Source organism: Ambystoma mexicanum, chromosome 3p (assembly GCF_040938575.1).
Source record: "Ambystoma mexicanum isolate Mex_15411 chromosome 3p, UKY_AmexF1_1, whole genome shotgun sequence".
Classification (NCBI taxonomy): domain Eukaryota; kingdom Metazoa; phylum Chordata; class Amphibia; order Caudata; family Ambystomatidae; genus Ambystoma; species Ambystoma mexicanum.
The window spans coordinates 834,049,589-834,064,532 of record NC_090925.1 but is presented as its reverse complement, the minus strand read 5'-3'; the positions used below and the strand labels follow the sequence as shown (position 1 = coordinate 834,064,532).

Genomic DNA, 14,944 nt, shown 5'->3' with positions numbered 1-14,944 from the left:
AGATAGCGTAAGTAGATTCCTGGCTTCGAGCACCGTGATCGACGGGTTTGCTTGGTTGCGGAAGTCTGGGTTGACACCTGATGTGCAGGCCAGGCTTCTGAACATGCCATTTGACGGGTCTCATCTTTTTGGCAGCAAGGCTGACAAGATCCTTGAAGTTGCAGACCTCTAAAGCAGCTGCCAAGTCATTACGCACAGCTGTTCGGCAACCTCAGCCTTTACATCCTAATTGACAGAAGTGGAGGGAGGGGTAGATATTTTTTCACTACTACTCATTTGGAAGGGCGAGAGGAATGGCCAGCCAAAAAGGCCAACGTAAGTTTCCTCGTGGTGGACGTGGGAGAGGTGTCAATCCAGCTCAAGCAGCAGCCTCTTTGCCATCGCCTCTGCCGAAGCCACTTCAAAACCGCTCTGAGGCCTTGGGTCACTGCTCACCGGTGGGGGGGGGGGCAGACTGTCTCAGCATCTAGAAGAATGGCGAGACCGTACTTCAAATGCGCGGGCTCTGGAAACAATAGCCCACAGTTACTGCCTTCATTTTATAACTATGCCTCGGAACAATCCACTGGGGAATCACTATTTGAGGATTCTGGATCCGCTCCTTGTGCAGGAAATAATGACCCTGCTAGAGAAAGGTGCTCTAGAACCAGTGACTGTAGCGGATTGGAACAAGTGTTGCTATTCTCCATATTTTTTGTTTCCCAAAAAGGATGGGGAACTGAGACCCATCTTGGACTTACAATACTTGAACAAGTTCCTCAGGAAGGACAAGTTCAAGATGGTCACTCTTTCTCAGATCCTTCAGGCCCTCCACCTTCAGGATTGGTTGGTGTCATTGAATCTTCAGGATGCTTATTTTCATGTGCCATCAATTTGAAGCACAGGAAATACATGAGGTTCGCAGTTGGCGGCTCGCATTATCAGTTTTGAGTCCTGCCGTTCGGGTTGACCTCCGCCTGAGGGTTTTCTCCAAACTGATGGTGGTGGTGGCAGTGCATCTCAGGAGAGGGGGATTCATGTCAACCCCTATCTGGATGATTGGCTGATCAGGGCACGTTCTCCCAAACAAGCAGTGGATCATCTCGACGTTATCTGCCTCACCCTTCACAGACTGGGCTTCTCCCTCAATTGCAAGAAGTCCCATATGATGCTTTCCCAACAGCTCCAGTACATCAGCGCTGTATTAGACACATCCTGGGAAAGTGCTCACCATCCAGGGTGAGGGCTCAAGACATTCTACAGATGGTAATCAAATTTTCGGAGAGCCCAGAGTCTTCCAGCCTTCGAATTCTTGAGGTGGCTCGGCCTCATGGCATCCTGTATTTTTCTGATGCCTGAGAATGAGATCCCTTCAATGCTCTCAGAACACAATAGGCCCAATTCTCAAGGAAGATGTCGGATCTCCTTCATATTCCTCTCCGAGTCTCACAGGATCTTCCGTGGTGGGCCTGCAAGGAAGATCTACTTAAGGGAGAGCACTTTTGGCAATCATGGCCGGAGATAACTGTAGTGATGGACGCCTCACTGACAGGGTGGGGAGCTCATGCAAATGATCTGATGGTCAGCGGTCGTTGGTCTCCGTTGGAGGCCAAACCACACACCAATCCTTTGGAGCTAAGAGCAATCGGGCTAGCACAGAGGGCTTTTCTGCCATCTGTACGGGGGAAGAATGTTGACCGACACCACAGTGGTCATGCATTATAAGAGAGGGGGCGTAGGGTCACTACCACTGTGCTGAGAGGCAATGCAGCTCTGGTACTGGGCAATTCGAGAAGGAATCTTCCTGGCTGCAGTTCACCTGGCAGGAGAGAACACTTCGGCGGTTGCTCTGAGCAGGCAAAGTGCAGTCTCACACGAGTGGGAACTAGCTCAGGAAGGTGAAGACTGTTTGGGACCCACATGAGCCTCATTGCTCCGTATTGGGCCAGGAGACAGTGGTACCCAGACCTTCTGGATATGTCCAATACATCTTCCATAAAGAGAGCATCTTCTCTAGCATGAGGAAGGTCCGGTTACCCATCCATAGGTCAAGACTCTCCACCTTCACACATGGTTTCTGAAAGGTTGAGATGTAAGGATGGGGACCTCCCGGATGACGTGATGTAGGTGTTGCTTTCGGCCAGGCGGCCAGCAACTAAGTCTCTGTACCGTTGCCGTTGGAATACATTTTGCGACTGGTGCAGAGAAAAGAATGTTAATCCTTTTCAGTGTTCGACTCCGGATGTTTTATCCTTTTTGCTTTCATTAGCACACAAGGGTCTTCAGGTGGGAACCATTAAATGTTACCTAGCAGCACTCTCTATCTTTAAGCGCTCATCCGAGGAATGATCTTATTTCAAGATTCCACTGGTTACTCATTTTCTAAAAGGGCTCACGAATGTGTTCCCGCCATCGCCTTTTCAGGTTTCTGGTTTTGGGACCTTAACTTGGTCTTAAAATTTCTGATGGATGCTCCATTTGAAGCATTTCACTCATGTCCATTGTGGATGTTGACCTTTAAGACTACACTATTGGTTGTTATTACATCTGCACGTAGAGTGAGCGAGTTGCAGGCTCTTTCTTCCAAGCCACCCTACTATATTCCACAAGGACAGGGTGGTGTTGAGGTTAAGACCCTCCTTCCTACCTAAGGTAGTTTCGGACTTTCACTTAAGTCAGACAATTGTGCTACCAGCCTTCTATCCTCCGCATTCTAGTAAGGAAGAAGAAAGGCTCCATAGGTTGGACTCTAAGAGAGCTTTAAGCTTTTATATTTCCAGAATGTCCAAAGTGAGAGTGGACGACCAGCTCTTTGTGGGCTATACAGGACACAAGCTAGGCTAGGCGGTTTATAAACAGACATTCTCTAGGTGGATCCTCCTCACTATTTCTGAGATTGGGCGATAAGGACCCTCCTGAAGGCTTGCTTGCTCATTCCACCAGAGGCATGGCCACTTCGACAGCCCTACAAAGGGGTGTCCCTATTAAAAACACCTGTGATGCTGCAACGTGGTCATCAATACACATGTTTAGTAATCCTTATTCCCTGGATACTTCCCATGCTCAGGATGTTGCTTTTGGTAAGGCAGTTCCTTACTCTGCCCTTTAAAACAAATATCTAAAATTCTTCACCCTCCTCCAATCGTGGATACTGCTTTGGGAGTCTGTCAAAGATGAGGAATACATTGGAGGACACAATCCATTTCGAAGAACAAGTTACTTACCCCTGGTAACATTCTTTCGACTGGATGTTCCTCCAACGTATTCCTCATCGCCCTCCCAACCTACCCCTCTGTAGAATTTCCCATGCTATTACAGCTTTCGTTCCAACAAGGCTGAGTATGGTCAGGCCCGCTTTATGGGCATCATTGCTACACGAGGAGAGAAAAACAGAACTGAGGCAATGGGCGCCGTGCGTGCTACTTATAACATCCGATGACGTCACCCTCGACTGAGGTCTTCGAGGGACATCGACTTGACGCAGGGCGCCCTCTGCCGAAACATTTCCGAAGCAGCCGAAGCTGGGCACTACATGTCAAAGATGAGGAATATGTTGGAGTAACATCCAGTCAAAAGAATGTTACTAGGGGTAAGTAACTTGTTCTTCTGGTGCTTTTATGTGCTTATATTCACATGCGTCCACCCTTCCTCCCTTACTGGAGTAGAAGGCGCATAGATGTTTTCTGGGTTACCACTGGTTCTGCTTTATCACAGCTGTACTCGCGCTACTCTTCATGTCATGCAACCTCATGTCAGAAACAAGCAATCCGAGGGACCTTGTTGCATGGACCATGTGTACAGTACACGTCACACTCGGGGTAGTATTGCTAAACACGCCCTGTCGACTTTGTCGAGTTTCGAAAACAAATTTTGTAATACTCTCACTTCCACTAGATGTCGGACTATGCCAAGAATGTGAATCTAAGCAGATAAAAGCACCAGAAATACGATTATGGAGAATAATGTATCCCGTATATAACATAATTTGTTGCTTGTGTGGCATTTTACTATTGCATTTATTCATTTGTCTTGTTATTGGGCCTATAATAAGTATATTTTCGTGTATTAATGACCAATTATAATTCTTGGTATTTTACTGTGTGCTCATTGGAGAGCCGTGATCATCCTCATTCCTCCTGAGATTTAGCCTTGACTGCTCTGTGAATTGGGTCTGACTATCCTCCCAGAAGTGTCCCTTGTTCAGCTAACAAGGGTTGCCTCCTAAACATCTGTCTGCCAGACCAAAGTTTAGAAATCCATTCTAGCGCACATACTATATTATGAGAGTGACATTGGTTTTCGGTGAGGGGCACTGCCAAAACAGACTTCAGCTGGTGGATGGGGTTAAGTCTCAGTGTATTCTGCCATCTTCATGTCAAAGCCTACTATTGGGATCTCTATGGCCAAGTCACATTCGGGCTCTGTGGTAGACCCTCGATCACTTAGCCTATGATTTATTGTCTGCTCAGGAGCAGTCTCTAACTAAATATATATGTCCTGGAGTTGAAGGCAATTTTTACCGTTCTGCAGGCTTTTATTTCTTTGGGTTGGGGATGCAGGAGGTGGTCTTGATGGGCAATACAGCTCTTATGTTTTATCTAGGCAAACAAGGGAGTATGAGCTAACTGGTCCTTTACTGTTTGGCAATCAGTGGAACAATGGAAGTGGTGCTACGAGAATGGAGCCTTCCCCTCTTGCAGCCCACTTGGCTGGCTGCTCATTGTTCAAGTATATACCCTCAGCAGGTTGAGTTACACTTCCAATGAATGGGAACTTGTGTTGCTGGTTCTAGTTCAGATTTTCGTGCGTTGGGGTCCTTCTCTGCAAGAATTTAGCAACACGCATGAAATGTCCCTTTTATGTCTCCTGGAGGGGCAGGGAACCAGACTCAGTGGGGGGGGGGGGTGCTTTTTTCCTTCCATTGGACAGATACTCTGTATGCATTCCCTTTGGTTCCATTGATGGTGAAGATACTTCACAAAGCCAGGCAGTCATTGGGTCATTCCAGGGGCTCCTTGTTGGTTTAATAGGTCTTGGTTTTCAGTGCTCCTAGAATTGTTGAATCGCCTGGCTATAGGTTTTCTGGGAAGGGAAGACCTCGTGTAACAGCAGGAAGGTCAAGATCTTCACCCTTACCCTCAGTCACAAGCCTCAGGCCTCTGGTCCCTGATGGTCTGATGCTTGGCGTGTTAGGGTTGTCGCAGGAGAATCTGGCCATTTAAAAGCGGCAAGGAAACGGGCTACTAGATCTGTGTACCATGTTCTGCCATGTGTGCATAGGTGGGCAAATTAATCTTTTTAAGGCTTTGCTTTACAATATAGTACCATCTAATTGTTGGTCATTTTGAGCATTATGCTGGATTAGTGTAGAACATAATTCCCACTGTTTGGGTCATACTTCACTAAGGGATCAGTTTTGTTCTCCCCGTCAATCTGGTACGGGGCATTTCAGTGGGTTGCTTGATCTTTTTCCTCTGGTGTGCAAACCACACCTGCCCTATGACGTAAAAGTTGTTGTTTCGGATTTAATACATAAGCCATTGGTCTTTTCTGATCTTGCATTGGTGACTTGGGAAGGCAAATCTGCAAGCTTAATGCTCTGTGCTGTAATGATCTCTACTTGATTTTGTTTTCACAGACAAAGGGCTCTTTGAAATGCACCCTTCCTGCCAAAAGGGATCTCTGAATTGCACATTTATCTGATTTCCCTCCTTGTCTTCATCCCAAACCCAGATTTATGAGCGGAGAGGTCCATTCATTAACTTGATGAAAGTATAGCACAGCACAGGTTCCCGCATAAACCCGTTGCCTCCGCACTCAGCGCCCGAACTCCTAAGGTCGCTCTTTCACTGCTCCAGACCTCTACTTTGCCCGCTTCACCGCTTGGATCCTCCATCCCAGGATCAGGACGACTACCTTCCCTACATCCATCCCACTTCCCAAGGGAGCCTTATCCTGCCTTCATGATTGTTTTACCTATATTGGGGTGATCCCAAGGATATCTGCCCTCCTAGGGGCAGTGAAACTATCCCTCTCGCCTACTAACACAGCAATACTCCACCTTTATATACAGACCTCCAGGTCCACTTGGCTCATTCACTGATGATGTTACATCTACATTGTCCGCCAATACGAAGCCTAACTCCCAGGTACTGATATTAGGTGACCTCAACCTCGGCCTCTCCGATCCTAAAGACCATATGGCCACCGAAATTGCCACCCCCCTCGCCAACCTAGGTTTCCAGCAGTTCATTCGCGATCCTACCCACAACAAGGGCAGAACGCTAGACTGGTTAGCAGACTTTAATTGCAATACCACGGTCAGCTCCAACATTGCTTGTGCCTGGTCTGACCATCATGTCATTACCTTCCTCGTGCCAGCCACCAACCCTCAGCCCATACTTACCACCCCTCTATACCCACGAGAAATAAAAAGGACATTACCAGGGAGAAATTGCTTCCTCTCATCCTCCCTATCTTGAACTCCTGTGCCGTGCAGCATAAGGACCCCACAGTCTTAGTAGACACCTTCAACAGCACTCTGCTCAAAGCCATTGAGACCATAGCTCCGCTAAAAATTCGCAAAGCCAAACAACATTCTCACCTGAACTCCTGGTTCACCCTGCAGCTTAACGCTCTGCGCAAACAAAAGCGTAAGGCCGAAGCTCTCTGGAAAAGTCACCCTAGCACGACTAATAAAGCCTCCCTCCTTATCACCTCACTTAACTATAAGGAAGCCATCCTTCAAGCCAAAAAAGAAACATATAACCTACGCATAACTCAAGCAGAATCCAACACAAAAGAAAACGTATAACTTACGCATAACTCAAGCAGAATCCAACACAAAAGAATTATTCAAAATTCTCAACGAATTAGAATCCCCTTCACCTGCCCCGACTCGTGCATTAAAGACAGCACTTGGTGCAACAACATACAAAATGCACTTCTCAACAAAATATCCACTCTGCAATCCAAAATTAACGCTAGACAACTCTCTTCATACTCCGCTCTTAAGCAAAACCTTGCCACCCAAAACAACCACCCCAGACTCTCCCTTGCCTTTCAGCTTTACGCCGCTCACCACTCTTGAGGTTGAAAAAATCATCTGTAACTTAAAACCATCCAACTGCCAAGGGGACTCTTGTCCAGCTCCGATCATTAAGGAATCGGCCCATGATCTCGCTCCTTTCATAACAACCTTTATCAACTCCTCATTTCAATCGGGATTGCTCCCTAATAATTTGAAGGATGGTTGGGTCATCACTCTTCTAAAAAAAAAACAACCCTAGATCCTGAGGTCCCAACCAACTATAGGCCAATCACTACGGGCCCATTTTTCCTAAAAATCTTAGACAGAGCAGTGTACCTGCAGATACAGAACTATCTGGAAACCAACAATCTACTAGGCTCTAGACAATCCGGCTTCAGACCTAAGCATGGTACGGAAACGGCCCTTTTAGACCTCAAAACCCAAATTGAGGATCTAAAAGACAAAGGCAAACTAGCCCTATTAATACTTTTAGACTTATCCGCTGCCTTCGACTTGGTCAACCACCAAATCCTTTGTCATCATCTGAAAACTGCAGCCCACTTCTCTGATAATGCCACTAATTGGATTAAATAATTCCTGGACAACAGACATATGAGAGTATTCTCACCAACATCTTCGGCCGAGCCTGCGCCTGTCCCGTGCGGGGTCCACCAAGGATCGTGCGTTTCCCCCACCCTCTACAATGTTTTCACTAAACCATTGTTTGATGTGCTTGACTATCTGGGTGTCACCTACACCAATTATGCCGATGACACCCAGATACTCATCCCCATCACTGGTGATTACACGGTAGACTCGAACTTTAAATGACATCTACCATGTCATTCAAACTTGGATGGCACAACATGAGCTCTGTCTTAATGACGACAAGACAGAGCTCCTCATCCTAGGTACACAGCAAAGACTTAACAAGTTGAACCCCATGTTCAGCTCCTTCAATATCGACGGAAATTCCATAAGTCTCCAAAGATACTAAAACCCTCAGAATCTACCTTGATTCCACTCTCTCCTTCCACAGACAAACGAATGCAGTTGCAGCTGCCTCTGCCTACACATGCAAGTTGATCATAGCATGTCGCCCTTTGCTCTGTACTCAGAACTGCATAACCCTTGCTAGGACTCTTGTCATGTCCAAACTGGACTACTGTAACGTACTGTACCAAGGCACTAACCAATGTAACATTGACAAACTCCAGATTATACAAAATAACGCCATTAGAGCAGCCCTCAACATCCCTAGATCAGCTCACATCTCTGAAACTAGGAAGAACCTTCACTGGCTGTCAGTCTCCCAAAGGGTTTAATTAAAATCTTTTCCCCCAATTTACAAATGCATAAATAACCAGGCCCCCATCCATCTATCCTCACGGTTCACTCAATATGTCCCACCTCGGTCACTAAGGTCTGACCATAGCCAGAGCCTACTGATCCCTAGATACAAGCTCCAAACAGCCGGTGGGGCTAGTTTCCCAGTTCTGGCAGCCAAACTGTGGAACTCTGTGCCGCTCACTATCAGAAACCCCTCCCTGAACTTATTGAAACACAAAGCTAAACCTTGGCTAGTCACCTCAGACGACCAATTGACACTGTAAAAACTTGATTACATATGTATTGTTTGTCTAATCTGTAATGTGATTGTATTCCACTGTTCAATTTAATGTTCTTTGTAATGTCATACTGTTATGTAACCACTGCCCTAAGATATGCGCCCGGTAGCCTCCGGGCCTGGTTTGCGCTATACAAATAAATAAAATACAAATACAAATGGGGCCCTCCTCCCGCACCAGACGTTTGCCTCGACACTGCCTGCAGCTCATATTCAGACATCTACTTTACTACCTGCTGCGCTCTACCTTTTCCGAGCCAGTCAAGTGTGGAGCTCCCAGCTAGAGGGACCTGCCTTTTATGGCTCTAGAAGAAGGCTCCTCCCACCTTTGAGCCGAAATGTCCGCAGCCACCGTGCCCACCACTCTGGGCGACGATCAAGTCTGCACTTACATTTCTAACCTAAGACCTAGACGTCGACCTATCATGAGGTCATACTTCTGCCGGGCATAGGTGCACCTCGACTGAGGTCTCCTTATCAGAGTACTAACTCAGACTGTGGAATCAATGCATCAGTTTGTTTCTTTCATCAATTTTCATTTAACAAATGTGAACTTATTGATGAGTTGTAAGACTTACGTTTGCTGACTGGTTTGCCTTTAGATTGGAGGCCACACCATGCTGTGGCCTTTTTCCCCTTTTCTTGGGCTTTCTGCTGTAAATGTACCACAGTTTTATGCTCCTTTCAATGCTCAAGAACTTTTATACTTCAGTATCATATTATGGGCACAATTTTTTGAATGACATTATACTTTAAATAAGTAAAATAACAGCTAAATAATAAAAAGCTGTCATAATACAACAGAATGATTATGTGTATTTCCAGGATACTTACCAATAGGACAAATGTTCTAGTGCCCCATTAAAGTTTTTTCACAAGGGTTTGAATATATCTGCACTAAATCATTGCATAGATTTGAATTCTAGAGGGAAGGACACCCCCTGTTTCAGTGTTTTCCCAGCCATTTGTCCTTCCTGCTTCAGTGACATGTTCTTCTTGACGATGTTTGCAGGCCAGCAACCTTAGCTTTTTCAGAAACGCTTCCATGTTTTTGTCACGTTATGTTTTCCGCCCGGTCTGAACACGCAGGTCTTTACCACGCTTCCCTTAACCGTGCTCTGCTACTGCCTAATTCTGGTTGGTCCTCAGCTTCGGCCCACCCCACGCCTTGTGCTTTCTCCCCTTTTGAATGTGGCGTATCCCCCTTCACTCCCTGCTACCTCCCCTGTCACACTCCTCCTGGTCCCTGATTGCTTGTTCCCTCGCTGCATTACTCCCTTTCACTTCCCACCCCTTCCCGGCCTCCTTCCTGCCCCTTTGCAATCCCCTTTCCTACCCCAGACTTGTGCACAGGCCTACACTACAATTGTGGCATGCTAAAGACACGTGAGGCAAAGCTGGCAGAATGTGAATACCTGCATGGCTAATGGTAGCACTGGCAAGACCTGGCACATCGGACCCCATGGGGTAGGCACCACTGATTATCTATCAGCATCCTGTTTGGTGGTCTCCTCCAGGGGTGGCTGGGTTTCTTTGCAATCTCTCATAAGTATGAAGAAAGGGAACAGGATGTAGGAGTATGCAGAAGATACTCAATGTGTGACTACTCTACTAGTCCAAAAGCGCCTTTCCTTCTTATCCCTCCCATTGCCCCCTAATAAGTTGCCATGTTCTACAGTGACAAAGGATTTCACTGTTGGAGCAAGGTGCATGGGTGAGGGATGTCTCTAGCGGGGTAAGCAGGGTTGTGTAATGACCCATACTGTTTGTCCTTCCAATTAAGTCATGCTGTGTGCATTGCTCTATCATCCAGTCCCCTTCCGAGGATGACCTCACAGAACTATGTTGGACGGGCAGCTAGGAATGCAGTAGCTACTACCGTAAGTAACCTTTACAGAATAGTGCATACAAGTTCCAAAGTCTATGGTAAAACAGCTTTAAACTGGAATAGAGTTGCCACTGTACTTTTCTGAAGTGCAGACGTTGCTGAGGACCCCTCAACTGTCTCATATTGCCATATTGTGGTTAAATGAGTCTCCAACACCTTTTTCTCTTCAGGGCGAAACGATTGACCGCATTGAAAAGAATATTTTAACCTCCTCCAACTATGTGGAAAAGGCAAAGATGCAGCTTGAGACGGCCATCGATAATCGGAAGAAGTCCAGGAAGGTATGTTGGTCTTCTTGTTGTAAACTTTCCCAGAACAGGGCTAGACTAGAGCACAGCACACTGAAAAATCACTCAGACCTGAGAATGTTTGACATTTCGTAAATCAGTGCAATAACCAAGCTTTTCAAGTCGCTGATTTTGTGGGAGGAGCCCAATTGTAACGCTGTTCTTCAATGTAGACGGATTACACATTTGAGCCACTCGGTACAGTTGAGATTAGTTTAAGAAATATACATTCAGTTCAAGTGGTATTGGGTCAAAAGGAACAAAGACTGATTTTATATAAAGACTGCTCAAAGAGCCACAGCAGGCACTGAAATAAGCAAGTATGTGAGTGACTTGAAACAATCACAGGGTCTGCCAGTAACATTGTCACATTGCTCCTTTTCCATCCATTCTCTTTTCGCCAAGTAAAGAGGGCCTTTACTATTTTGTCTTATACTTTTGTTCACATTTTTTCACAGACATCCACTTCTCATTTATTTAACACTCTTATATTGCTTAAAATGCGCCTTAAACTCTTCCCCAGTCATCAATCTTTGCAGATGTGGCTTAGCCTCTTTTTTTCAGCAGCATGAATGACACTTTTTTAATACATATTGGAGTTGAAAGCCTGTGCGAAAAATTACTGTTCAATTTCACTTCTGTACAACTTGGCCTAGCTCATTTCAATGCCATCAGTCTACACTGCCAGTGTTGGGCAAGATTGTATACAGTACCCTGTGGGAGACTACACGAGCCTTGTCCTCTTGGCAATAGCTAACCCCAACCTTTGGTATTAGCATGTACTACACAAGTTGGTAGAGTGACTTAGCAGCCAGGCTTATCCCAAGAGGGGTCAATGTGAGCTGTAGGTTTATTACCCAGAGATTCACAGTGACCAGTATCCAAATAAACACACTCAAGGTTTCTTGATTAAACAATTATTTAGTAATTTAACAGTCTGTTGAATAAGCCGCATTTAGAAGGGAGTAAAATATGTAACACAATTAAATACTTCAAAATACACACTCTGTTTTAATAAATCAGTAGATACCCATTTTAGATGACACACACACACACACACACTCTCACACTCTCTCACTCTCTCACTCTCACACTCTCACACTCTCACACTCTCACACTCCCTACACCCTGAGGTGACCTAAATAACTAGGACGCTGGGGACATTGAGAGATCACTGGCACATTTGGAGAAATACTGAGGTTAGTGCCAACAGGAAAAGATGAGGGAATAAAACAATGGTTAACAAATATTCTTCAGCAGGTAAGTACTTTTTTAACCCTCTAATGCAAAGTAAATTATCCCTCTCCCAGCTACACAAGTTTTCTAATGTGTGAGGTTTGTTGAGTGATAGTTAAAGCACAAAGTCAGAGGTAAGAGTCTTTCAGGGAGCCAGGCCAGCCAATATCAATTGAGCAAAAGTCTAGGTGGGCTGAAGCACTTCTTGCAGGTAGGTAAAGTCTTGCACAGTGTTTTAGAAATCTTTGTAGAAAATGAAATCACTGTAGGGCCACAAGCTGAGAGGCTTGTGAGGAGCAAAGCTGCAAGCAACTCTGCAAAAGCAACCAAGACTAGTCTCAACTGATGGCCAGCAAGGCTACACAAGAGGTAAGCAACCCCTTAGTTTTACAGTAGCTTTTGGTTTGAAGAAATTGGTTCTATCTGGCTTCTGTTCCAGTTATAGGTCTGCAGACCCTGTTGTTCCCGGGCCTCAGTCCTGGGGACAAGAGGGAGGATGTCTGGGTCTCCTGCAACACGAATTGAAGGTCTGCGACAGCGATGGGCAAACTTCAAATCAGATGCATTTCGCGGTTTCAGCTTCTCGCCGCTCTCTCCAATAGCACCACAGCGGTTCTCGGATACCTTGATGGACTTTCCTCGCATCTGGGGTCGAGCACTCTTTTGAGGTGGTTCAGGCTTGATCAGTCCTGCTTCATGTGCGGCCAGAGGATCTTCCTGGAGCTCGGGGTCTGACTTAAAAATGATGCACTCGATCTGGTGTTTCCTCTCCCTGGCAATCGGTTCCTGCTGCAGCAATGGAAATACAGCCAGCTCTGAGAGAATGTCCAGACGAGTTCGCTTTGGGGTTGATTGGTCCCACCAACCCAAGGGGAGAAGTTGTCTGTTACAGGGCTTCTCTAGTTGAGGCGAATTTGGAGTTTTAGCAATCCAGCAGGGCATTACCGGGCAAACCAACAGTCCAGGATTCACAGCAAGCGTCTCTTCCAAGTTCTTCTTGAGATTCCTTCGTCCAGTGGTCGACTCTGCCTTCCAAGCCAAAAGCCTCGCCTTTTATGCAAGTTTCTCCCATTCGTTCGCAGCCTAGCTGTCACTCACACAGCAGGGTGGCTGTCCTCCAAGGACAGCCAGCCGGCGAATCACCTTTTGGGTGCATTCCTGTAACCAAGGGGATTAGCAGTGAAACCAGCCAAAGACAAAACGAACAAGGGGACCAAACCTGGTTTGGCGCACAGAGCAAATCTCAAGAAGGACCTTGCCAACAAGAAATGGCGAAAAAAGAAGACTCGCCATTTTGACAAAATGGGCACCAATGGGTGCGTTACTGCAGCTGCAATTGCAGCCCGCTGTAGAAACACACAATGATAGTAAAAAGTAAACCATTGCACCAGCCATTAATTGTAGAAAGGGTAACATAACAATGTTACATGACAAACTAGACTAAGGGGATACTAAGTAACCCCTCCAACACTCTATTGTAAGATGGTGTGTGCTCGGTCTAGAAAGTTACAAAATGTAAGTAAAGTCAATTTCACTTCACTTCTTTTGGAAACATTAGTTAACCAAGAGAAGGTATTTAAACCTTTGGGAAATCTGGAAGACTGCCCTGTGTCACTGCACTGAAGGTGCTGTGTGACATAATGTAAAAATATGCCGCCTATGGTATTTGTCAGACTCCAAAGTCAAAAGAACGGTGTTCAAATCTATGACAGAGTGTGAAAAAGCTCTCTATCCAGGTTAGAAATGTAAAGTCCTAGATCTCCTAGGCAGCGCGTCGGAAGTGGCTGGGAGAGTGAGGAGTGTCTCGCAGTGCGGCTTGTCGTCTGCTCGCCTGAGTGTGGGAGGGTCCCTTCCTCTAAAGTACAGAAAATGTGCTGGGGGTCTCTAATGTAGAAGGGAATTGTCACATTTCTGAGAATTCTCCCTAACAGCCAGTCATTTGCTTTGTGCATTCACACTGGATACTTCATACCCCACCTGCTTTCTCCATACTCCTTATCCAAAGAACCTAGTAGTCTGGATAGTCTGTTCGATATGGGCAGAAAAGGGTTCCTTAGCTTCCCTTGGTTTGCCTGTTGGTAGCAGAGTTTGAGCTGTTAATCTCGAGTGGGTGGGGTGGGGGGTGAGGCAGGTAACCGTTACCTTGTATTAGACCAAATGCAAGGTGCATAGAGTTTGTCTGTTAGGAGTGTAGCAACCTTTAAACATTATGATGTACAGTGAAAGGCAGTACCCTACTAGAAGTCCCTATTATTTTGGGGGTAGCATCCTAATCTCTTTAACCGTTGTCCGCCGTAAGGGGCACTGGCAACTGTAGGGCTTTCTGGGGCACATTACCATACATGCACAATCAAGGCCTGGTGCAAGGATGTTTCACTGCCATGGGCAAAATATGGTTCTGCTGCCCCACCCCAGACTCCTTGTCCATTATAGACGCTGACCTCCCATGTTGCACTGCAACATTAACAGCCATATATAATATGTAACAGACACAAATAAATCAGTTGCTTAGCTAGAGCCCCTCTCTGCTTTTGCTCAGTGTTCCATCTTCTTCCCCCATGGTAACCAGAAGAGTGCATGGGTGTAGGCCCACTAATCACTATTATGTACAAGCCTGTACTGAAAACCCTTTGTGGTGATCAAAACAGAAGAGCCTGCTTGTGATCATTGATTCACCGGCAGCAAAAGCTTCAATACTACCTGACTGATATCTAGCGTTATCTACTTTGTCTTAACAATGAAAAAACAATATAATGTCAAAATGTGTCCACAGCTACTCCAGCTCCTAGAAGACTGCAAGTCAATCATGCTGAAAAATTCAACCTGTTACTACAGTCTTATGTAATTGCAGATCTTTGGTAGCCAGCGATATATCACCAAGCATTGGCACACCCAAC

The 14,944-nt window shown here is 45.9% G+C and overlaps 1 protein-coding gene across 1 annotated transcript in view; it reads left to right on the top strand.

Moving 5' to 3' along the window:
* STX4 (syntaxin 4) overlaps window positions 1-14,944 on the top strand; it is a 499,563-nt gene that overhangs the window by 391,353 nt on the left and 93,266 nt on the right. The window contains exon 9 of the mRNA XM_069651919.1: window positions 10,695-10,805. Within this exon, the coding sequence (XP_069508020.1) occupies window positions 10,695-10,805 (111 nt within the window). The remainder of the gene's footprint in view (window positions 1-10,694; window positions 10,806-14,944) is intronic.